Below are 24,488 nucleotides of genomic sequence, written 5' to 3' on the forward strand. Positions count from 1 at the left end.
CAATTCAAGAAAAGGTAAAACCAAAACAATCATCTAATTATCTGAAGAGAATTACAAATTTTTAAGTAACAATGTGGTTATTTCCCATTTAGGCTGATACATTAAAATATAAAGAAACAAATTATTTACAAATCAAAAGTCTTAATTTCAGAATATGTCTGGCTCTTTAGAAAATAAGAATTAAAAACGTTAACTATAAATTTTATGTTATAGGCTCCTTAATCACACTGATTTTCTGAAATTAAACAAACAGCTTTTCTGCTTCCTTTAGTTTTTGTTTCCTATTCATCTTAGCAATTACAGCCCAACGGTCCTCCTGCGTTTTCCTCATAGTTTCAGACTTCTGCATAGATCCAGGAGTTGTTAGAGATGGAGGAGTCTGGATAGAAAATAAAGTCATAATATGTTTAACTCAAAAAAAAAAAAAAGAATTAAATCCAGCTTTTTAAATTTGCTTTCCAAAATAACTACCTTTTTTGGTGTTCTGACACAAAGATGAGAAATTGGTGGATTATTATTCTTGCATAGTTTTCTCAGTGTCTCTTCCTCTGAAACCATGCTCTTAAAGAAAAATATAAAAATATAATTTGGAGGCTCCCACCATTAATATTATAAAATTTTTGTCTATATTCTACATATGAGAATGAAATGGAAGAGTATAAAGAGGAAGAAAAAAAGAGGCGGGGGAAGGAGAAAGAAGAGGAAGGAAAATTTAAAAGCCTGAAGGAAGAAAACTGACAAACTTAACTCTCAGTCTGCCAGACAAGGAAATCTGATTTTGATTCTACTAACCATACATCTAAAGGGTTATGTAGAATACAAGATGTATATGAATAGTGTTTTTCTACTGATTTCTATTTCAGTTTCACTTTCCCCACTCTTTTTCCCAGCCTTTTTATTTAAACATACTTAGGCCTTATAATAAGCATTCATAATCCTATAAAAATTATAAATGTTGCCAATTATCAATTTCTGAATATTTTCCCAAGTAATAATAGCTAACACTTATTTAGTTCTTTCTTTATGTCAGGCACTGTTTTAAGCACTTAGCATATTTTAATTGGTTTTAATCCTTACAACATTTTTATGATCTATATGTACTATTATTATCTCCATTTTAAAGGTGAGGAAATGAGACACACAAATATTAAGTAACTTGCCCAAGACGATACAGCTAGTAAGAGATAGAGCGAGGATTAAAATCCAGGTAGGCTAGCTCCAGAATCCATTTTCTTAATGAACATGTAACACAAATTTAGTCAGAAGCAAACAGTTCACAATATCTTTTCCTGCTCATTAGAGTCACATTTAATACAAATTTCAGAAGGTTCATGGATGAAAATATTCAATCATTATCATAAATTCTAAGATTTCAGCAGAATTCACTAAGTCACAAAATTTCTCTTTCTTCTTGAACAGGCTTAGGCAATTTGTGTATTTCAAGTAGTTTCTCCATTTTTTAATTTCTTCTAGGTTATCTAATTTGTTGGCACATTTGTTCACAGTACTCTCTATGTCTAAAAAGTTGGTAATAACATCTCCAATTATATTTCTGACTTTTGTTAGTCAAGCTAAGCTTTGTCAATTTAATTGATCTTTTCAAAGAAATAAATTTTGACTTCATTCATTTTCTCTGTTTTCTTTTCCCTAATTTGTTTATCTCCATTCTTATTATTTCCCTCCTCTGTCACCTTTGGGTTTAGTTTGATCTTCTTTTTCTAGTTCTTTAAGGTAAAAAGTTAGTTTATTGATTTTTTCAGTGTAGAAATTTAGAGCTATACATTTCCCTTAGAGCACTGGTTTTTCTGTCTCACATAAGTTTTGGTGTACTGTGTTTTCACTTTCATTCATCTCTAAGTCAAATTCCCGTTGTGTTTTCTTCTCTGATCCATTGGTTGGTTAGAAGTGTATTAATTCTCACAAATTTGTGAATTTTCTAGTTTTCCTTCTCTTTCTGATTTCTAACTTCATCTCTTGTATTCAGAGAAGATAATTTATATATGATGCCTAGTTTTTTAAATCTATTGAGACTTGTTTGGGGACCTACATGGTCTATCCTGGAGAATATCCATGTACAGTTGGGAAGAATGTGTATTCTTTTGTTGAACTGAATGTTCTATATGTGTCTGCTGCTGCTGCTGCTAAGTCACTTTAGTCGTGTCCAACTCTGAGCAACCCCATAGACAGCAGCCCACCAGGCTCCCCCGTCCCTGGGATTCTCCAGGCAAGAACACCGGAGTGGACTGCCATTTCCTTCTCCAGTGCATGAAAGTGAAAAGTGAAAGGGAAGCCGCTCAGCCGTGTCCAACTCCTCGCAACCCCATGGACCGCAGCCCACCAGGCTCCTCCATCCATGGGATTCTCCGGGGAAGAGTACTGGAGTGGAGTGCCATTGCCCTATATGTGTCTATTAAATCTATTTGGTGTGTGTTGTTCCAATCTTATTTCCTTACTTATCTTCTGTCTAGTTGTTTTACCCTTTATTGAAGGAGAGGTATTGAAGCATCCAACTATTAATGTATAACTGTCCATTTCTTCAATTCTATAAAGCTTTGCTTTATATATTTTAAGGGTATGTTATTAGGTGTATAAATGATTAAAACTGTCATAACTTCTTGCTATATTGAACCTCTTATTTACATATAATGTCCTTATTTGTTTCTTGTACTTTTTGATTTAAAATCTATTTTGTCAGATATTGGTAAAACCAACCCACCTCTTTTTTGGTTACTATTTGCATATCTTTTTCCAGCCTTTCATATTTAGCCAATTTGAAGCTAACATGAGTTTTTTTTGTTTATTGGAGTATATAATCCTCCAAATATACATTGTAAATTACTCATATGTAAGTTAATTACTGATAAAGAGATACTAACTTTTGCCTTTTTGATATTCATTTCCTATATGCTTTACAGATGTTTTGTTTTGTTTTGATTTGGTTTTGGTTACTCATTTCCTCTATTATTACCTTCTTTTCTGTCTAGGTAACATTTTTGGTAGCAAAATGTTTTGATTTCCTTCCCATTTCCTTTTGTGCATATTCTATGCTTTTGTGGTTACCATAGGAATTACGTTTAACAACCAAACATTACAGTAACCTAATCTGAATTTATACTAACTTCAATAGCCTACACAAACAGCTCCATTTTCCTTTTGTTACTGATGTCAAAATTACATCTTCATATATTGTGTGCCCAGCAATATAGATAAATTAAGCATTAGCTTTTAAGTTATGTAGAAAATAAAAAGTAAAGTCAGAAACCAAAATTACAATCATTTCAGCTTTTAAAATTTCCCATGTACTTGACTTTACCAAAGACTTTTAATTTCATGTGATAATTATAACTGATAAAGCCTATTATGAAATGTCTTCTTAGATAATTTAAAATGTAATAGTATAAATAAAATACTGTAGTGTTCATGATGTTACAAAGTTGTGATGCTACTTTTAAAAATGACATGAAATCATGAGTTATTCCAAATCTCAGATAAGTAAAGAAACTAGCCTAAATTCAGAAAAGAAACAATATGAATTCTAGACCTACTATCTCTAATTCCAGAGCTCATGCTCTTTCTACTAATTCTCATCACTTTTTAAAATGTCTTTAATATCTTGACTTCAGTTATACCTGGAAATTATTGTGTACAATGACATACATAGGCCATGGAGCTGGACAGTTGGTGTTCAAATTTTGGCTCCATGACTTTCTAGTTATGTGATATTGGAAAAGTACCAGTGTGACTCAGTTTCCTCACTGTAAAATGAGAATAAGAACTCTGTCTCTACTTCTAGAGTGTTACATTGTTTTAAAAAATAACTGAAGTATTCTGTGTAAAGTTTTTACAATAGTGCCTGGTTCACAGTCTTAATCATTATCTATAAAACAAAGAGATACTAGAGTAGAAATTTTCTTTAAGTTAACTTAAATAATTACAATTTTAAGACTTCAGCTATTCATTATTCCAGAATAAATGAAAGCAGAGGTCTCAAAGCAGTATAAAAACTTGAAGAATCTCACAGTTGTGAGTTGCAATAATAAAACAAATGGCTTTAATTACAATTTTGTAATTAAGAATCTTTGGTAAATTGCTCCATTTTGTATAATGAGGTTAGTCTGGTTTTAAACTAAATGAGTGTAAGTTTAATTATTCTTAATAAATTATTATTATGCCTGTAGAAAATAATGATATATATGAAGTAGGGAGTAACTGGTCATACAAACTGCTAGAGGAACTATCCTCCTTAAACATGCCATTTTTAACACATTAACTCTTTAAGAATCACAGAAATGTTATTGTTTGCAATCAATAAGTGGTATTAAAATTAAAGAAAACATTTATAATATGCAAAATCAAGAGGAGTCCTGAACAACAAATTTGGCTGCAAGATTAAAGGGATCCAGTGGGCCTCAAAAAGAAAAAGGTAAAGAAATTAACACTCTTCTGGAAAACAAGCTAATTAGTCATCTCAAATGCCAACTATGTCATATCAAGTATTTCAAAATATCCTGTTTTCTGAAGTTAAGGGAGATTTTTTTAACCCTAATTTTTTAAAATGCTACAAAAGCAGAGAGTCCTATATTATAGAGAATTTTATTTCTTTTCAGTATTGCAGTAATAGATACTATGCACATATATTATACACATACATCAAGAAATAATGTAGAAATATAATAATATAAACAATAAATGTTGATTATTTGTAATAATTTTACCAAAAGATCGGTAGTTTCTGAACTATCCGAATTAATATCAAACTCAAAGACCATTTTTCTCTTTTTACTATTACTTTCTTCAATGGGTACATTCTTGTTTCCTCTTTGCTGAATTTTTAGTTTTGTTGGTGTTTTCACAGTATATGCCTATCCAAAAGAAAAGGAAACAAAACAAAAAATTATCCCATCAAATAAAACATATATTATTAATAAAGGCAGGTTGAATCTTTAACAATCAATATAACTCTCCATTATTACTGGCATGTGTATGAAGTAGAAATTTTGGATAAGAATTTAATTCAGAAGTTTTTAATAAAATAATGGGGGAGAGGGAGGGAGACAAGGAGAAAGGAAGGATGGGAGAGACACTGCAGCTTCAGTAGCCAACAACCTTAAGAGAGACTTAAACTTTTCAAACAATGATTAAGATCAAAGAACTGAGAGCTTTTATTACTACATAAAAATCCTGATTTATAAGAAAGCAAGTCTGCTCATGTTTTGTTGATAAAGTAATTCCATTAGTCAATGTTTAGTATTACATATTATCCTGTAATATGTAAGTTTATAAGTTTTGAAAATTGTCTTTTAAAAAGTAAGGTCACTGATATCAGCAAGAATGGCAGAGTAAACCTCCAAAAATTTGCTCTTCCACAAAGCAATAAAAATGCCAGTAAAAGTGGTCAAAATCAATTTGTTTATAACTGTGGAAATTAACAGAAAGCTTGCCACAACCTAAAGAGTTGTTTCTCTTTTTTTAATGGCTGAACCTCTGTAAGAAGAGCAAATTTAGTGCCTGAACTTTTCCTCATCTCATCCCCTGCTCTCTTAAAAAGGACATTTCTGGTCCAGCCTGGCAGCCAATGAACAGAGCAAAACACACTTGGGAGCTCTTTCAAAATTTTATGCTCAGTTGTCAATATTTGACCTGTCTAGTGATTCTCTAGCTTCCCTGCTGGCTCAGATGGTAAAGCGTCTGCCTGCAATGCAGGAGACCTGGGTTCTATCCCTGGGTTGGGAAGATCTCCTGGAGAAGGAAACAGCAACCCACTCCAGTACTCTTGCCTGGAGAATCCCACGGACGGAGGAGCCTGGTAGGCTACAGTCCATGGGGTCGCAAAGAGTCGGATGTGACAGAGCGACTTCATTTTCACTTAGTGATTCTCTAGACAACTTCATTTACAGGGCTGTATTTGACCCAACTTGGAGCTCACTCAGTTAAAGGGGGAAAAAAGGAAAAAAGCTTTCTTCTCAATGTTTATGGAGTTGTTGTGTTTTATTATTCAGTCGCTAAGTCGTGTCTGACTCTGCAAGCCCATGGGCTGCAACATGCCAGGCTTCCCTGTCCTTCACTATCTCCTGGAGTTTGCTCAAACTCATGTCCATTGAATAAGTGATGCCATCCAACCATCTCATCCTCTGTCACCCCCTTCTCCTCCTGCCCTCAATCTTTCTGGCATCAGGGTCTTTTCCAATGAGTCAGCTCTTTGCATCAAGTGGCCAAAGTACTGAAGCTTTAACAGTTACAAACAAGTGTTTTAACTTCAGTCCCATCACTTCATGGCAAATAGAAGGGGAAAAGTAGAAGCAGTGACAGACTTAATTTTCTTGGGCTCCAAAAGCACTGCTGATGGTGATTACAGCCATTAAATTGAAAGACACTTGCTCCTTAGAAGGAAAGCTATGACAAGCCTAGATAGTGTATTAACAAGCAGAGACATCACTTTGCCAACAAAGGTCCATATAGTCAAAATTATGGTTTTTCCAGTAGTCATGTATGGATGTGGAATTGAACCATAAAGAAGGCTAAGCACCAAAGAACTGATGCTTTCGAACTGGAGAAGACTCTTGAGAGTTCCTTGGACTGCAAGGAGATCAAACCAGTTAATCTGAAAGAAAGTTCAGTTCAGTTGCTCAGTCATGTCTGACTCTTTGCAACCCCATGAACTGCAGCACCCAGGCTTCCCTGTCCATCACAACTCCTGGAGTTTGCTCAAACTCACGTCCTTTGAATCAGTGATGCTATCCAACCATCTCATCCTCTGTTGTCCCCTTCTCCTCCTGCCCTCAATCTTTCCCAGCATCTGGGTCTTTTCTAATGAGTCAACTCTTCACATGAGGTGGCCAAAGTATTGGAGTTTCAGCTTCAGCATCAGTCCTGCCAATGAATATTCAGGACTGATCTCCTTTAGGATGGACTGGCTGGATCTCCTTGCAGTCCAAGGGACTCTCAAGAGTCTTCTCCAACACCACAGTTCAAAAGCATCAATTCTTTGGCACTCAGCTTTCTTTATGGTCCAACTCTCACATCCATACATGACCACTGGAAAAACCACAGCTTTGACTAGATGGACTTTTGCTAGCAAAGTAATGTCTCTGCTTTTTAATACACTGTCTAGGTTTGTCACAGCTTTTCTTCCAAGGAGCAAGCATCTTTTAATTTCATGGCTGCAATCACCATCTGCAGTGATTTTGGAGCCCAAGATAATAAAGTCTGTCACTGTTTCCACTGTCTCCCCATCTATTTGCCATGAAGTGATGGGACCGGATGCCATAATCTTCATTTTCTGAATGTTGAGTTTTAAGCCAGCTTTTTCACTCTCCTCTTTCATCAAGAAGCTCTTTAGTTCTTCACTTTCTGCCATAAGGGTGGTGTTATCTGCATATCTGAGGTTATTGATATTTCTCCCAGCAATCTTGATTCCAGCTTGTACTTCATCCAGTCTGGCATTTTGCATGATGTACTCTGCATGTAAGTTAAATAAGCAGGATGACAATATACAGCTTTGATGTACTCCTTTCCCGATTTGAAAGCAGTCTGTTGTTCCATGTCCAGTTCTAACTGTTGCTCCTTGACCTGCACACAGATTTCTCAGGAGGCAGGTAAGGTGGTCTGGTATTCCCATCTCTTGAAGAATTTTCCACAGTTTATTGTGATCCACACAGTCAAAGGCTTTGGCAAGGTCAATAAAGCAGAAGTAGATGTTTTTCTGGAATTCTTTTGCTTTTTCAATGATCCAACAGATGTTGGTAATTTGATCTCTGATTCCTCTGCCTTTTCTAAATCCAGCTTGAACATCTGAAGAAAATCAACCCTAAATATTCATTGGTAGGAATGATGCTGAAGCTGAAGCTCCAATACTTTGGCCACCTGATGTGAAGACCCAACTCACTGGAAAAGACCTTGATGCTAGCAAAGACTGAGGGCAGGAGGAGAAGGGGGCACCAGAGGATGAGATGGTTGGATGCCATCATCAACTCAATGGACATGAGCTTGCTCAAACTCCAGGATACAGTGAAAGACAAGAAAGTTTGATGTGCTGCAGACCATGGGGTTGCAAAGAGTTAGACATGACTTAGCAACCTAACAACAATTCTTTAATAGAGATCATTTCATATTTTGAAAAATAAAATAATAAATACAACAAGATAATTTCATATAAAAGCCTTGCTATGTACTTTACTAATTTTCATAATTTCCATGAGGTGGATAATATTGTATATATAATTCAATATATATAATACAGGATATAAGTGGGACTATTTTTGTCTGAAATTGTCAACTAAAGCACAAAGTTGGGGGGAAAAGTGCTAGTAACTTACACTCTAAAGAAAGCAATGTATAATTAGGGCTACCTCCTTCTCTAAGGCTTATTAAAAGGTGGTAGAACAAGACTAACAATCACCAGATATCTCTCTTATTCCCAGTTAATTTATGCAAATGGGGAGGGAAAAGCACAAAATTTTGGCTTACGGGGTAAAGACAGGTTGAAATACTCCTCCATCAATTCTCAAGGCAAGTAAGGATATAACTCTAAAAAGGAGTTTTCCTTTTTATAGTTGAGTAATTTTCCATTGAGGGGACATATCTATACCTATGGCTGATTCATGTTTATGTTTGGCAGAAACCATCACAATACTGTAAAGTAATTGTTCTCTAGTTAAATTTTTTTTAAAAAAGAAGCCTTATAATGACTAATGGTACCTTCTCGAAGGGGAGACTGGCATGTCATCCCCTAGGTGGATAGAAACCTAAGAAGAAGACTTATTTATCTGTTTTTATGTCTACCTGAACAAGTAAAAAGAAATCAGAGTAAGACAGATGGCAGAGAGGAGGAGAGGGGAAGTCAGAAGTAGAGCATTATACACCACCATTTAACACTGAAAGGTTGAAAGAATTCCCCATGGATTAAGTGGACATGTTGAAGATAGCTAGATATGAGCCACCTTGCTAGTGGTACCTGCTTCACAAAGGCTGACTGCTAACTAAAAGACTCCAGCAACAAGATGATGAGGAGTAAACAGCAAAGGGAGGTAACTGAGGTGATACTGGAAAATTCAAGTCAAAATTAGAGCTTGTCTATCAGGGACCTATATGCTGGTAAAAGCCAGAAAGCAATAAAATTTGCCCAAGATGTCATTAAGTTGTGTACAGTGATAGAATAAAACAATTAAACTATTTCACACTGGTGTAACAAATAACCAAAACTTTCAAGACAAAGGTTTTTATACCTATGTGTTTGATACCAGATATATGGTATATGATACCAGAGACATTTTTATTTAAAAAAAAAAGGACAATTTTCTTAGAAATTTTAGCAACAAACCTTTGGTAATGGTGTAGATAAAATATTTTTGGCAGGTGTACGCAGATAGTCTCTTTTATCTTTTGAAGATCTGCTCTGATCAGCTGATGGGAAGCTTCGAGATACATTTTGTGAAAGAGGTACTTTAGAATCAAGTTTCCAATAATTAGTTTCAGGTGTTTCCAATAAAGGTGTCTGTGTTTTCTATTGAACAACAAAAATGAATGAAGTCATCATTAAGTGTCATTTTAACTAAAGTGTGGCAACTTGTAAAAATAACACTGAAATAAACTAGAATTTACACTCAAGTGTAGTATTAAGTAGAAAACTTTGAATAAATTACACCTATCTTCTTTATGACTTTATTTTTCTTATTTAAGATGAAAATGGTTTTTGCTCCCTTTGTTCTCACAGTGCTGCTAAAAAAATAAATAATAATCTCAACTCTCTATTTGACCAAAAGTTGGAAAGTCTCCAAAGAAAATTCTCTAGTCCTGGTGGGGAAAAAAAAAATCTTAATTTGTGATTCATTCCAATAACCCTACAGCCCAAAGGTATCTCTTTCATGTTTTCATAAATCCTGTTTCATCTGTAAAAATATCAGCCCTTTTCTATCCACTAGTTTCATTCACCTTCAGAAAACAAAAAAGGGAGAGAGGAAAAATGATGAAATAAAAACCTACAGAAATTTCCAGGGCAAGATAAAGGAGCTGATTATGAGGCATAAATTACTATGTATAAAATAAATAAGCTACAAGGATATATTGTACAGCACAGAGAATATACCCAGTATTTTATAATAACTACAACTGGAGTATAACCTTTAAAAATTGTGAATCACTATGTTGTATAACTGAAATTTATATTTAATAATACTGTAAGTAAACTATACCTCAATTTAAAAATAAAATAATTTTTAAAGGAGATAAATGAGGTAATTTGCAGGTTTCTTGCCAAGTTCATAACACTTTTTCACACAAAAAATTAATTTTGGTATCATTTTTTCAGAGTTGCATTTTACCTCAGTTCAGTTCAGTTCAGTCGCTCAGTCATGTCCGACTCTTTGCAACCCCATGAATTGCAGCATGTCAGGCCTCCCTGTCCGTCACCAACTCCCGGAGTTCACTCAGACCCATGTCCATCGAGTTGGTGATGCCATCAGCCATCTCATCCTCTGTCGTCCCCTTCTCCTCCTGCCCCCAATCCCTCCCAGCATCAGAGTCTTTTCCAATGAGTCAACTCTTCGCATCAGATGGCCAAAGTACTGGAGTTTCAGCTTTAGCATCAGTCCTTCCAAAGAACACCCAGGACTGACCTCCTTTAGAATGGACTGGTTGGATCTCCTTGCAGTCCAAGGGACTCTCAAGAGTCTTCCTTAACACCACAATTCAAAAGCACCAGTTCTTCGGCACTCAGCTTTCTTCACAGTCCAACTCTCACATCCATACATGACTAGATGGACCTTTGTTGGCAAAGTAATGTCTCTGCTTTTTAATATGCAGTCTAGGTTGGTCATAACTTTCCTTCCAAGGAGTAAGCATCTTTTAATTTCATGGCTGCAATCACCATCTACAGTGATTTTGGAGCCCAAAAAACTACAGTCTATCACTGTTTCCACTATTTCCCCATCTATTTCCCATGAAGACCAGATGCCATGATCTTCGTTTTCTGAATGTTGAGCTTTAAGCCAACTTTTTCACTCTCCTCTTTCACTTTCATCAGGAGGCTTTTTAGTTCCTCTTCACTTTCTGCCATAACGGTGGTGTCATCTGCATATCTGAGGTTATTGATATTTCTTCTGGCAATCTTGATTCCAGCTTGTGCTTCATCCAGCCTGGCATTTCGCATGATGTACTCTGCATATAAGTTAAATAAGCAAGGTGACAATATACAGCCTTGATGTACTTCTTTTCCTGTTTGGAACTAGTCATTGTTCCATGTCCAGTTCTAACTGTTGCTTCCTGACCTGCATATAGGTTTCTCAAGAGGCAGGTCAGGTGCTCTGGTATTCCCATCTCTTGAAGAATTTTCCACAGTTTATTGTGATCCACACAGTCAAAGGCTTTGGCATAGTCAATAAAGCAGAAATAGATGTTTTTCTGGAACTCTCTTGCTTTTTCAATGATCCAGTGGATGTTGGCAATTTTATCTCTGAGCAAATTTTACATACTCTTTCATAAATATTTCTATAACATAGCTGATAACACAATTTTGATTAAAGAAAACTTTTTCTGCTCTCTGAACTTACCAGGAATCATCCTCAGAATCTCCAAAATTTAACTGCTTTCATGGACACATTTTCTTCATCCAAAAGGACTGGGAATGGCAACTATACCACCTTGTGGTCATATCTGGGAATCTAACATTTCTCTAGTAGCTTGGTAGACAAAGAAAATGCACCAGCATTCTAGACTACTGAAATAACCCTCTTTGTAATACCTTATGAAGATGTATGTACTCTCCTGCAAGTTACATTCTTTTCTAACTATTACATTTCCAGTGATGCATATACACACAACATTCATGCTTTTCTGTCATACTTTTTAAACAAATACTTATTCGGCATGTCCTATGTGCCAAGCACTATTTCAAATGCTTCACAAATACTATCTCATTTAATCTTCATAACAACTTTTGGGAAAAGGTACTATTATTATCCTTTTACAGATGATAAGACTTAAGTATGAAGAAGTAACATACCCAAACTCAGAAATCTTTGATTAATAGACCTAACAATTATTATATATAAGGTTTGTGATACTTCAATATTCTTAGAATAAAGCATAGCACACAAAAGCCTATTTAAATCTTTTCATTTATCATTTTCTCATTATCTGCAATATATATATCCAGACCCCCAGGTAAAATATAGGGAATTAACTAATCTATTTGATAATGTATATAGAGAATAGATATAATTACTAGGATTATACAGGAATCAAAACAAATCTGTAATATCTGATATATATTTTCACAATATGAACACATTCTATATTTAGAAGTAATTCTGGAGTTTAACCAATATATTATCTTCATCAGATACTTTGCTTAGTCTGTATCTAAGTGAAGTCACTCAGTTGTGTCTGACTCTTTGCAACCCCATGGACTGTAGCCTACTAGGCTCCTTTGTCCATGGGATTTTCCAGGAAAGAGTACTGGAGTGGATTGCCATTTCCTTTTCCAGGGGATCTTTCCAAACCAGGGACTGAACCCAGGTCTCCCGCATTGCAGACAGGTGCTTTACCATCTGAGCCACCAGGGAAGCCCAGTCTGTATCTAATCCTCCCAGTTAATTCTAATATGACAATAATTTCTCCATATATAATGTTTTCAAGTGTCTATTATATGTGTCTGGACACATTAAGCACTTAATATTCATTCACAGGTACAATAATTCTTTTTTTTCTTCTCTTCGAACACTCACTTCAGTCGTGTCCAACTCTTTGTGACGCTATGGACTGTAGCTTGCCAGGCTCCTCTGTCCATAGGATTCTCTAGGCAAGAATATTGGAGTGGGCTGCCATGCCCTCCTCCAGGTATCTTCCTGACACAGGGACTGGACCCGTATCTCTTGCCATTTCCTGCACTGGCAGGTGGGTTGTTTACCACTAGTGACACCTGGGAAGCCCTTCTTTGAACACAAACCTATCAAAATTAAAGCACCATCTATACCTTAACAACTGAACTGTTCTCAACAACTCTGTTATCTTCAGTTTACAGTCAGAGCAACTTCTGTGGAGACTTAGGAGACTACATCACTATGTATAAAGAATATTTAATCATTTTAACTAAAACTTGCAAGAACACTCTTCTGTAATAATCCTATATTACCAAATATATTAGAAGCTGAATATAACCTTCCTTTTTCATACTTGATGCTTCCTTTCATGTGCAGGGAACATTTCTAACCTCTCTCTGCTTCCTTAGGGGAAGAGCAATGACTTAACAGGATTGCTGAATATGGAATGATTAATTGTGGACATATAGTTCAGCCTCTTCCTTATTTCTCCCCTTGGGTAACCGAAGAAGCACACATTATCCTCTATGCCATGTATCTTAAAAGAGCAGGTCATTCAAGTGGGTAGACTTGTCCTAATCCAGCTCTATCTATGACAAGAGTAGATAAACTTGTTTAATTTGGGATTTCAGGATTAAGAAATCCTGTTTTTTCAATATAAGCCACATTATCCAATATTGTTTATCAATAATAAAGATGAAGGACTGATGTTGAAGCTGAAACTCCAATACTTTAGCCACCTGATGCGAAGAGCTGACTCATTTGAAAAGACCCTGATGCTGGGAAAGACTAAGGGCAGGAGGAGAAGGGGACGACAGAGGATGAGATGGTTGGATGGCATCACCGACTCAATGGACATGGGTTTGGGTGGACTCCAGGAGATGGTGAGGGACAGGGAGGCCCGGCGTGCTGCGGTTCATGAGGTCGCAAAGAGTCAGGCACGACTGAGCGACTGAACTGAACTGAACTGAACTGAAAAGATACTATTTTGATTTTCACCACCTTTCTCAACTGGTTCAGATTTAAGAAGTAAGATGTGATATGTTTAGCCCTCTCAAAAACTCAAAATTAGACATAATCTAAACATGAGCTTTAGAATTTTTAAATGAAATGGTTTCCCTCTAACATTGGAAATTTCTCAAGACGGAAACACAAATGTACCTATTTTAATACTATAATAAAAATTTTTAAAGATTAAAATCTTCTCTAAATTTCCAAATGACAGATGCTTTGAAATGTTTTAGCTAATGCTTTTGGATTAATAAAGAAACAATTTTGGAAATGAAATTGTGTGATATATATTTTAAAAAAAATTTTGGGGGGTATAGTTGATTTATAACATTGTGTTAGTTTCAGGTGTATAGCAAAGTGAATCTGTTATATATATGCATATGCATATATCCAATCTTGTTTAGATTCTTTTCCCATATAGGCCATTACAGCAGAAGTCCCTGAGCTATATAGGAGGTCTTTATTAGTTATCTATTTTATATATAGTAGTGTGCATATCGGAGAAGGCAATGGCAACTCACTCCAGTACTCTTGTCTGGAAAATCCCATGGGTGGAGGATCCTGGTAGGCTGCAGTCCATGGGGTCGCAAAGAGTCAGACACAACTGAGCGACTTCACTTTCACTTTTCACTTTCATGCACTGGAGAAGGAAATGGCAACCCACTCCAGTGTTCTTGCCTGGAGAATCCCAGGGATGGGGGAGCCTGGTGGGCTGCCATCTATGGGGTCGCACAGAGTCAGACACGACTAAAGTGACTTAGCAAGTAGCAGCAGTGTATATATATCAATTCCAATCTTCCAATTTATCCCTTTCCAACCCCTTCAGTTCAGTTCAGTTCAGTTCAGCCGCTCAGTCGTGTCTGACTCTTTGCGACCCCATGAATCACAGCACGCCAGGCCCCCCTGTCCATCACCAACTCCCGGAGTTCACTCAGACTCATGTCCATCGAGTCAGTGACGCCATCCAGCCATCTCATCCTCTGTCATCCCCTTCTCCTCCTGCCCTCAATCCCTCCCAGCATCAAAGTCTTTTCCAATGAGTTAACTCTTTGCATGAGGTGGCCAAAGTACTGGAGTTTCAGTTTTAGCGTCATTCCTTCCAAAGAAATCCCAGGGCTGATCTCCTTCAGAATGCACTGGTTGGATCTCCTTGCAGTTCAAGGGACTCTCAAGAGTCTTCTCCAACACCACAGTTCAAAAGCATCAATTCTTCGGCACTCAGACTTCTTCACAGTCCAACCCCTTACTCCCTGGTAATCATAGATTTAATTTCTACATCTGTAACTCTATTTTTGTTTTGTAGATAAGTTCATTTATAGCCTTTTTTTAGATTCCACATATAAGTGACCATATGTATAGTTCTTTCTCTGACTTCATTCAGTATGACAATCTCTAGGTCCATTGCTGCAAATGGTATTATTTTGTTCTTTTCTATGGCTAAGTACTATTCCATTTTATGTTGGTACCACATCTTTTGTGTGATATATTTTTGATGTTATTTTCCAATTTATGACAAAAAATTTACTAAACAGATGTTAGAAAACAAAATGGTTATAAAGAAATTTATGAGAAGTATATAAAACTCTTACCTTGTCTTTTTTTTCTTTGACAGTAACTGTGTTTTCTTTCATCTCTCTTTTGAGTTCTTCCTATTAAAAATGAATATCAAGTACATACAATGTAGTCATTACTATTATAAAAATTAATGTTCCTATTATCAAATCTTCCCTAGGAAATACTAATAAAGAATCCTGCCTTCTAAATCTTAAAAAACAATGAAAAGAAAAAAATTACTTCCTTTCTACAGAAGTATGTTATTTGATTTTGATTATCTTTTTTAAAAAATTCTGATCTTCTCTGGCAGGTACCTCTGAACTCTTGAGTAAGTCCTTTAAGACACCAAATCTCAGCTTTTTAATTTGTAAAATGAAGTGCATGGATCAGCTTATAAAGTAAGGGATATACACAATTAACTAGCTATAAAGAGCTGCAAAGAGATCCAAAATATTATGAACCTTTAGAGGCAGAATACACTTATTCTTTGTGTATAAGAAAAGCAATTCAGTTGAACACTGAATAATCAATTTTCAACATGAGATGAACAGGGATGAGGAATAAAAAGAAAGTTACAAAAAAGTACAAAATAGTTATAAAATAATACATAATTTCTCTAGTACTCCAGGAAATAATATATTCTGTTGGAGATCAGTATATGTACATTCAGTAGGGGAAAAAAGGAAAAATTAACCCTGGCCTAAAAAAAAATAATATGTACAATGCCTTTAATATGATAGTCATCCAGAAAACAGAATGGTTACAGCCTCAAGGAGCCTTACAGGTGTCAGAGAAGGAAAAGTTTCAATGCACATGTACAACTTTAGGCAAACCTGCTTTGGCTGCCCATGATGCCTATGCCAGTATCTGCACTCACTGAACGTCTTGTGTACACCATGCTATCTCTCCTAAAATGTTGCTCCTAACTAGACAATACACTTCACCGTGAAAGAAGCTGGCAATAAGCTGATCTAACAGTAGTCACTGTTCTTATTATGTATCCTATCAACTGGCGATAGTTGATCTTCAGTTATCACAATTGACATCTACTCTGTGGGTATGAAATGCAGTCTTCTAGGATAAAGTATATCCTCTAAACTAGCTAAATTACACTGACTCTCAGAATACACATCTCAGCTTCTAGAGGACAGAATGGAGAAAGCACCTTCCTAAACTGTACTTTCTCTGACTCTGACTTCTGCAGGTCTGGAGATCTTAGTACAGTCTGTTCTAATACAACATGTGTTTCCAAGGTATGGATTAGTTCATATCCAAAAGTGCTTCTCTGGTAGTATCTAACTGATCATGAGTTCCCTAAACTAATGGGCAGTCCACTAAGGTCCCTATTTAATGAGTAACTAAAAAATGCCTGTAATATGGACTGGCAAAGAAAGGACTGACTTGAGGTACAGGAGTAGAGTATGACAGCCTTGTGCTCACCTTTCAGACCTGAATAAATTTATAAACCTAGAACCTTCTAAATTAAAAGACGGATTTTGCAATAATATCAGAAATACATACTGAATTTTGGTAATTGGATATTAACTATCAGCTAACACCAACTCTTATAACCCATAATGTTACTATTTTTTCACTCACTAGCTTGAGCGCAGGTGTTTTGGGGTCACATGATAAATACATTTAATCTAAGTCCACCTCATGGTGAGCCCATGGAACCATAAACCTATTCTGTGATAATTTCTTTAGATCCTGAGTATACAGTTGAATAGATAAACTCAGTAAGTGGCATAATCACCATATTAGTTCTGAATACAGAGTGAGATTTTTTTACATTTGGAAGGACCAACTGGAAGACTTTAAAACTCTCTTTCCATATCAAGAATATAGACAAATATACAAAATACCACATCTCACTGGGCAGAGAGTAAGGCACCATCAAGAGATGAAAGACACAGGAAAGGTGATTTAGCACAGTCTCACAAACTCAACATATTTTAAGTAGAAGCTAAGACTATCATCCACTAACAATTTCTTCATATTGATTGGTATGTAAAAGAGGTCAAAATCAGAATTGGCATATTATGAAAGCCAAAGTATTAGCTGCTCAGTCATATCTGACTCTCTGCAATCCCATGGACTATAGCCCACCAGGCTCCTCTGTCCACAGAATTCTCTAAGCAAGCACACAGGAGTGGATTGCCATTTCCTACTCTAGGGGATCTTCCCAACCCAGGGATCGAACCTGGGTCTCCTGAATTTTAGGCAGATTCTTTACCATCTGAGCCACCAGGGAATATTGGCTTATTGACTAGGATCAAAATTGAAAACTAAGAAAAAGTTTCATATAAAACATGAGTTCAACTTAAATACTGGAATTGTGCTTTTATCAGGCTTCCCTGGTGTCTCAACAGTAATCTGTCTGCAATGCAGGAGACCACAGTTTAATCCCTGGGTCAGGAAGATCCCCTGGAGAAGGGAATGGCTACCCACTCCAGTATTCTTGCCTGGAGAATTCCATGGACAGAGGAGCCTGGTGAGCTATAGTCCATGAGGTTACAAAAAGTCAGATTAATCTTGATAATATAAAATAATAAAACATAATTATATATATATATATAAGAATAGGCAGTAAGAGAAAGTGTTCAATTTATTGTTTAAAAACATAAAGGTAACCAGTAAAATGTCTCCGCTGTCTTCAAACTAGGGTGCTGGAGAAGAGTCCTGAAAGTCCCTTTACAGCAAGGAGATCAAACCCTTCAATCTTAAAGGAAATCAACCCTGAATACTAATTGGAAGGTTTGATGCTGAAGCTGAAGCTCCAGTATTTTGGTCATCTGATGCGAAGAACTGACTCATTGGAAAAGACCCTGATGCTGGGAAAGATTGAGGGTAGAAGGAGAAGAGGGCATCAGAGGATGAGATGGCTAGATGGTATCACCGATGCAACAGACATAAACTTGGGCAAACTCCGGGAAATGGTGAGGGACAGGGAGGCCTGGCGTGCTACAGTCCGTGGGGGTCACAAAGAGTGGGACACGACTGGGTGACTGAACAACAACAACCAATAAAATAATTAAAAAGACTATACACACCTCCCAAATCAACCAAAGATACACACACACATAATTCAGAGAAAAATAAAATAATTATTAAATTTATATCATTATATTAAATTAATGTAATATAAAATGACAAAAACATGATTAAAACATATATCATACTGATAAGGGTTAATAATCCAGACTATGCAAGGGTCAGGAATCTAGAATATGCAAGGAACTCCTACAACTCAACCAAAAAAACCAAGTAATTTTAAAATGGGCAAAAGATGTGAACAGACAGTTCTCCAAAGAGGATATACAAATGGCCAACAAACTTATGAAAAGATGCCCAACATCACTAACTATATGAGAAATGCAAATCAAAAGTACAATGAGCTAACACTTCACATTCATTAGGATGATCACTATCAAAGTAATAGAAAATAAGTGTTGGCAAGGATGCAGAGAAACTGGAATCCTTGCACATTATTAGTAGGAATGAAAAATGGTACAGTTGCTATGGAAAACTGTACAGTGGTTCCTCAAAAAATTAATATTAGAATTACCATATGATCCAAGAATCCTACTTTGGCGATATATATCCAAAAGAATTCAAAGCAGGATCTCCAAGAGATATCTGCATACCTCTGTTCATTAAAACATTAATGACAATAGCCAAGAAGTAAAAGCAGCCCAAATTTTCATCACAGATGAATGGATAAAGAATATGTGATATATACATGTGATGGAATATTCAGTTCAGTTCAGTTCAGTTCAACTCAGTCACTCAGTTGTGTCTGACACTTTGCGACCCCATGAATCACAGCACACCAGGCCTCCCTGTCCATCACCAACTCCCAGAGTTCACTCAAACTCACATCCATCGCGTCAGTGATACCATCCAGCCATCTCATCCTCTGTCGGCCCCTTCTTCTGCCCGCAATCCCTCCCAGCATGAGTCTTTTCCAATGAGTCAACTCTTCGCATGAGGTGGCCAAAGTACTGGAGTTTCAGCTTCAGCATCATTCCCTCCAAAGAAATCCCAGGGCTGATTTCCTTCAGAATGCACTGGTTGGATCTTCCTTGCAGTCCAAGGGACTCTCAAGAGTCTTCTCCAACACCACAGTTCAAAAGCATCAATTCTTTAGCGCTCAGCTTTCTTCACAGTCCAACTCTCACATCCATACATGGCCACTGGAAAAACCATAGCCTTGACTACACAGACCTTAGTCGGCATCTCTGCTTCTGAATATGATATCTAGGTTGGTCATAACTCTTTCTCCAAGAAGTAAGCGTCTTTTAATTTCATGGTTGCAAGCACCATCTGCAGTGATTTTGGAGCCCCCAAAATAAAGTCTGACACTGTTTCCACTGTTTCCCCATCTATTTCCCATGAAGTGATGGGACCAGATGCCATGATCTTCGTTTTCTGAATGTTGAGCTTTAAGCCAACTTTTTCACTCTCCTCTTTCACTTTCATCAAGAGGCTTTTTAGTTCCTCTTCACTTTCTGCCATAAGAGTGGTGTCATCTGCATATATGAGGTTACTGATATTTCTCCCAGCAGTCTTGATTCCAGCTTGTGCTTCTTCCAGCCCAGTGTTTCTCATAATGTACTCTGCATAGAAGTTAAATAAGCAGGGTGACAATATACAGCCTTGACGTAGTCCTTTTCCTATTTAGAACCAGTCTGTTGTTCCATGTCCAGTTCTAACTTTTGCTTCCTGACCTGCATATAGGTTTCTCAAAAGGCAGGTCAGGTGGTCTGGTATTCCCATCTCTTTCAGAATTTTCCACAGTTTATTGTGATCCACACAGTCAAAGGCTTTGGCATAGTCAGTAAAGCAGAAACAGATGTTTTTCTGGAACTCTCTTGCCTTTTTGATGATCCAAATATGGAATATTAGGCAGCCTTAAAAACGTAATGAGAGAGAGAGAGGGAAGAAGAAAGAGAGACACAGAGAGAGAGAGGGGAGGGAGGGAAGGACAAGATGACTGTATGGTATCACCAACTCAATGGACATGAGTTTGAGCAAGCTCCAAAAGATGGTGAAGGACAGGAAAACCTGGCGTTTTGCAGTCTATGGGGTTGCAAAAAGTTGGACACCACTGAACGACTGAACAAAAGAAGGAAATTTTGTCACATGCTACAACATGGATGAATCTTAAGACAGTATGCTAACTGAAGTAATCCAGTTACAGAAGAACAAATAATGAATGGTAATTAAAATCATAGAAACAGAGAAAAAAGGCGGTTGTAAGGTAGTGTTTAATGGATTTAGACTTTCAGTTTTACAACTTAAAAAGTTCTAGAGATCTACTGTACAACATCTATATGCTTAAACCTACTAATCTATACACTTAAAACATGTTAAGATGAATGGTAAGTGTACTGATACATATTTTTACCATGAATTTAAAACCAAAACTACAACCATTCTATCTTATAAATATCAATATAAAAGTATTCAATAAAAACATAGCAAACAGAAAGTAGCATCACATTACAAATGCTTCATGAACAACTGGAGTTCATTCTAAAAATGCAAGAATAAGTTTAAAATATATATCATATCAATAAATACTATCAGGAAAACTAAGCTGTTAAAGAGACTTCTCATATAAGACTCCATTAAGGTTAATAAGAAATAGACAAAAACATATAAAACCACCAAGTATAAAAAGAAAAGATCACAACAGGAATATCGGGCAAAGCTGACTTTAAAGCAAAAAGGGCAAAAATAAAAGATAACCGTTTCCAAGGAGCAATTAATCAGTATAAACTTTTACACAATGAATAGTATTCATCAAAACACGTAAAGTAAAATTGGTTAAAAACTCAACAGGAAGAGAAACAAAACAGTAATAAACCCTTAATGCCTTCTTTCAGTTTATAATTTATCAAAAATTAAAAATATATAACAAAGTAGATGTCAAAAAAATAATTGATACAGTAGATCAAACTTCTTTGTAAGGGTGGAAGAGTAAATCCAGATTATAAAATCTTCCTCTCTCTAAACCAACAAAAAAACACAAAAGGAAAGGAAAGTGGTTAAGAACTGGCAAAAATGAATTCAATGACAGAAACATGCCTCATCAGGCCATAATCTTCCAATTCTAGTGAAGGTTCATCAGGAAAGACACAGTACTGTCTGATTTGTGTTGTGCTGATCGGAGTACTGGGCTGATTTGATTCTATGTGGCTACTAACCTAATCATTACTTACATGGTATTAGTGAAAGTCAATACATATAATAATGAGAATAACTGTCACTAATATACCTGGATTTGATAAGAAGAGATCTGAGGGGATATGTAGGCAGTGCAGGAAAAAGAAGCCTAGGAAATGGAAGAAAAATCACTAAATTATATCACTTTAGTCTCTATCATCTGGACAAAAAAGCACAACAATCATACCAATAAAGAACTAATTATCCGTGCCAATAAGTAAAACATAAGAGACAAAGACAAAATGTAAAAAGGAAGAAAAGATTCCCCTGAAGGAGCAGAAAACAAAAAATAAGAGATTCATTGAAAAACCATGTGAATTTTGTCCTTATATATGTGGCTGCCTGCCACCACTTATAAGTAGGGTATACCAAATCATGATATTCTTGTCTTTTTCCTCATAAAATTTGGTGAGTGAGGAAATATAGCTTGGAAGAGAGACTGGAAAAATGGCAAAAATGAATAACTATAGCTTAACCTGTCAGAAAGACATATGGGCTCCAAGGCTTCACATAGAGTTGGTTAAAACACGTGAAGCCTAAGGACAAAACAATCACCAAAAAATAACCACAGACCAATCTTTGATATGAATATAGATATAAAAAAATCCTCAACAAAATACTAGCAAACCAAATCTCACAGAATATAAAGAAGGCTATATGTCATGACAAACGGATTTCTCCTAAGACTTGAAGTTGAATCTAATCAAAATTATAGACTTTGTACTACAATTGATACCATCAAGAAACTGAAAAGACAATTCAAAAAATGGGAGAAAATATTTAAAAATCTTATATCAGAGATTTGTATCTAGAATACATAAAGAACTCCTAAAACTCAATATTAAAAAATAAGTAGGAGATGGTCCTAAGATAGTGGAGGAACAGGATGGGGAGACCACTTTCTCCCCCACAAATTCATCAAAAGAATATTTGAACACTGAGTAAATTCCACAAAACAACTTCTGAATGCCAGCAGAGGACATCAGGCACCCAGAAAAGCAGCCCATTGTCTTTGAAAGGAGGCAGGAAAAAATATAAAAGATAAAAAGAGAGACAAAAGAGGTAGGGATGGAGATCCGTCCTAGGAAGGGAGTCTTAAAAAAGGGAGAAGTTTTCAAACACCAGGAAACACTCTCACTGGCTAGTCTGTGGCGAGCCCTGGAACCTCAGAGGGCAACATAATGGAGAGGAAAAATAAATAAATAATTAAAACCCACAGATTATATGCCCAACGGTAACTCCCAGGGGAGAAGCAGCCCAGACGCTGTATCCGCCAGCTGCACTGCTTAGAGTAAGGACCGGGCCTGAATGCCCTGAGGGCAATCTGAGGAACCTAACTTGAGATAGCAAACCAGACTGTGGGATAGCTACCCTGTGAAAAGCCCCTAAGACACCGCCAGGCCTGCTCACAGAACAAAGGACTAAGCAGAGTTAGCCGGCTGCAGACCGGCCCATCTCCCGCCAGAGACAGGCAGGCAAGGGCAGCCAGAGATGGAAGGGGGCAATCGTGAACCCAGAGAGACATCATCCACTAAACTCCAAGTAGGCTTCGTTGCTAACCAAGAATTCTTGGGATTCTGGACCATCGACATCTGCCTGAGATGGTGCGCCAGTTGTACACCCAGAAAACCAGGCAGCAGGGATGAAGGAGGCGATAAGTCACAGCGACCGCACTCACCAAACACCTGGTCACCTGAGCTGCTCGGACCTGGGAAGGGCACAAAATGCAGGCCCAACCGAGTCTGCGCCTTTATGGAGTACCTGAGTACCTGAACCCGAGTGGCTTAGACCTGGGAAGTGCATACAACTCAGGGCCTGCCTCAGACAGTTCCCAGTAGAGCAACCTAGAGCCTAAGCAGTGTAGACTGGGAAAGCACACACGCCATGAGCGGGGGCAAACCCAGTGTGGCCGAGACACTGCAAGCACACCCAGGGTTATTTGTTTGCAGCATTCCTCCCTCCCCATAGCACATCTGAACAAGTGAGCTTAAAAAAGTGACCACCACCGCCCCCTTGTGTCAGGGCAGAAATTAGACACCGAAGAGACCAGCAAACAGAAGAAGCTAAAACAGAGGGAACCGTCTTAGAAGTGACAGGTGCAACAGATTAAAACCCTGTAGTTAGCACCCAACTACATAGGAAGGGGCCTATAGATCTTGAGAAGTATAAGCCGGATCAAGGAACTACCTGAAAATGAACTGACCCCACACTGTCCACAACAATACCAGAGAAAGTCCTAGATATATTTTTACTATTATCATTCTTTAAATTTAAAATTTGTTTTTATTTTTAAGCCCTGTATTACTCCTTTTTCATTTTTATAACATACTATTACTTTGCAAAAAAAGCCCCTATTTTTTAAAGCAAACTTCATATATATATTCTTAATAATTTTTGTGACCTTTTTTCCTTTAATATTGTATTTTTGAGAATCCAACCTCTACTCTAGATTTTTAATCTTTGATTTTTGGTATTTGTCATCAATTTTGTACCTTTAAGAACTCAGTCTTCAGTACCCATTTTTACTTGGGAGTGAGATTACTGGCTTGACTGCTCTCTCCCTCTTTGGACTCTCCTTTTTCTCCACCAAGTTGCCTCTATCTCCTCCCTCCCCCTTCTCTTCTCTACCCAACTCTGTCAATCTCTTTGTGTGTTCTGGACTGTGGGGAACACTTAGGGAACTGATTACTGGCTGGATCTGTCTCTCTCCTTTTGATACCCTCCTTTATCCTCCTAGCCACCTCTGTCTCCTTCCTCCCTCTTCTCTTCTCTGTGTAACTCCGTGAACATATCTGAGGGGTCCAGACTGTGGAGAACACATAGGTAAGTGATTACTGGCTAGCTTGTTCTCTCCCCTTTTGATTCCCTTTCTTCTCC

General features: G+C 36.9%; 1 protein-coding gene across 1 annotated transcript in view; it reads right to left on the reverse strand.

Moving 5' to 3' along the window:
* Positions 1 to 241: 241 nt before the first annotated feature.
* Positions 242 to 24,488, reverse strand: part of SYCP1 (synaptonemal complex protein 1) — a 133,235-nt gene continuing 108,988 nt past the window's right edge. The window contains exons 27-31 of the mRNA XM_052637670.1: positions 15,416 to 15,475; positions 9,320 to 9,502; positions 4,716 to 4,862; positions 472 to 561; positions 242 to 379 (exon numbers count right to left, since the gene is read on the reverse strand). Coding sequence (XP_052493630.1) covers positions 242 to 379; positions 472 to 561; positions 4,716 to 4,862; positions 9,320 to 9,502; positions 15,416 to 15,475 — 618 coding nt within the window. The remainder of the gene's footprint in view (positions 380 to 471; positions 562 to 4,715; positions 4,863 to 9,319; positions 9,503 to 15,415; positions 15,476 to 24,488) is intronic.

This window comes from Budorcas taxicolor, chromosome 3 (genome assembly GCF_023091745.1).
Source record: "Budorcas taxicolor isolate Tak-1 chromosome 3, Takin1.1, whole genome shotgun sequence".
Taxonomy (NCBI): domain Eukaryota; kingdom Metazoa; phylum Chordata; class Mammalia; order Artiodactyla; family Bovidae; genus Budorcas; species Budorcas taxicolor.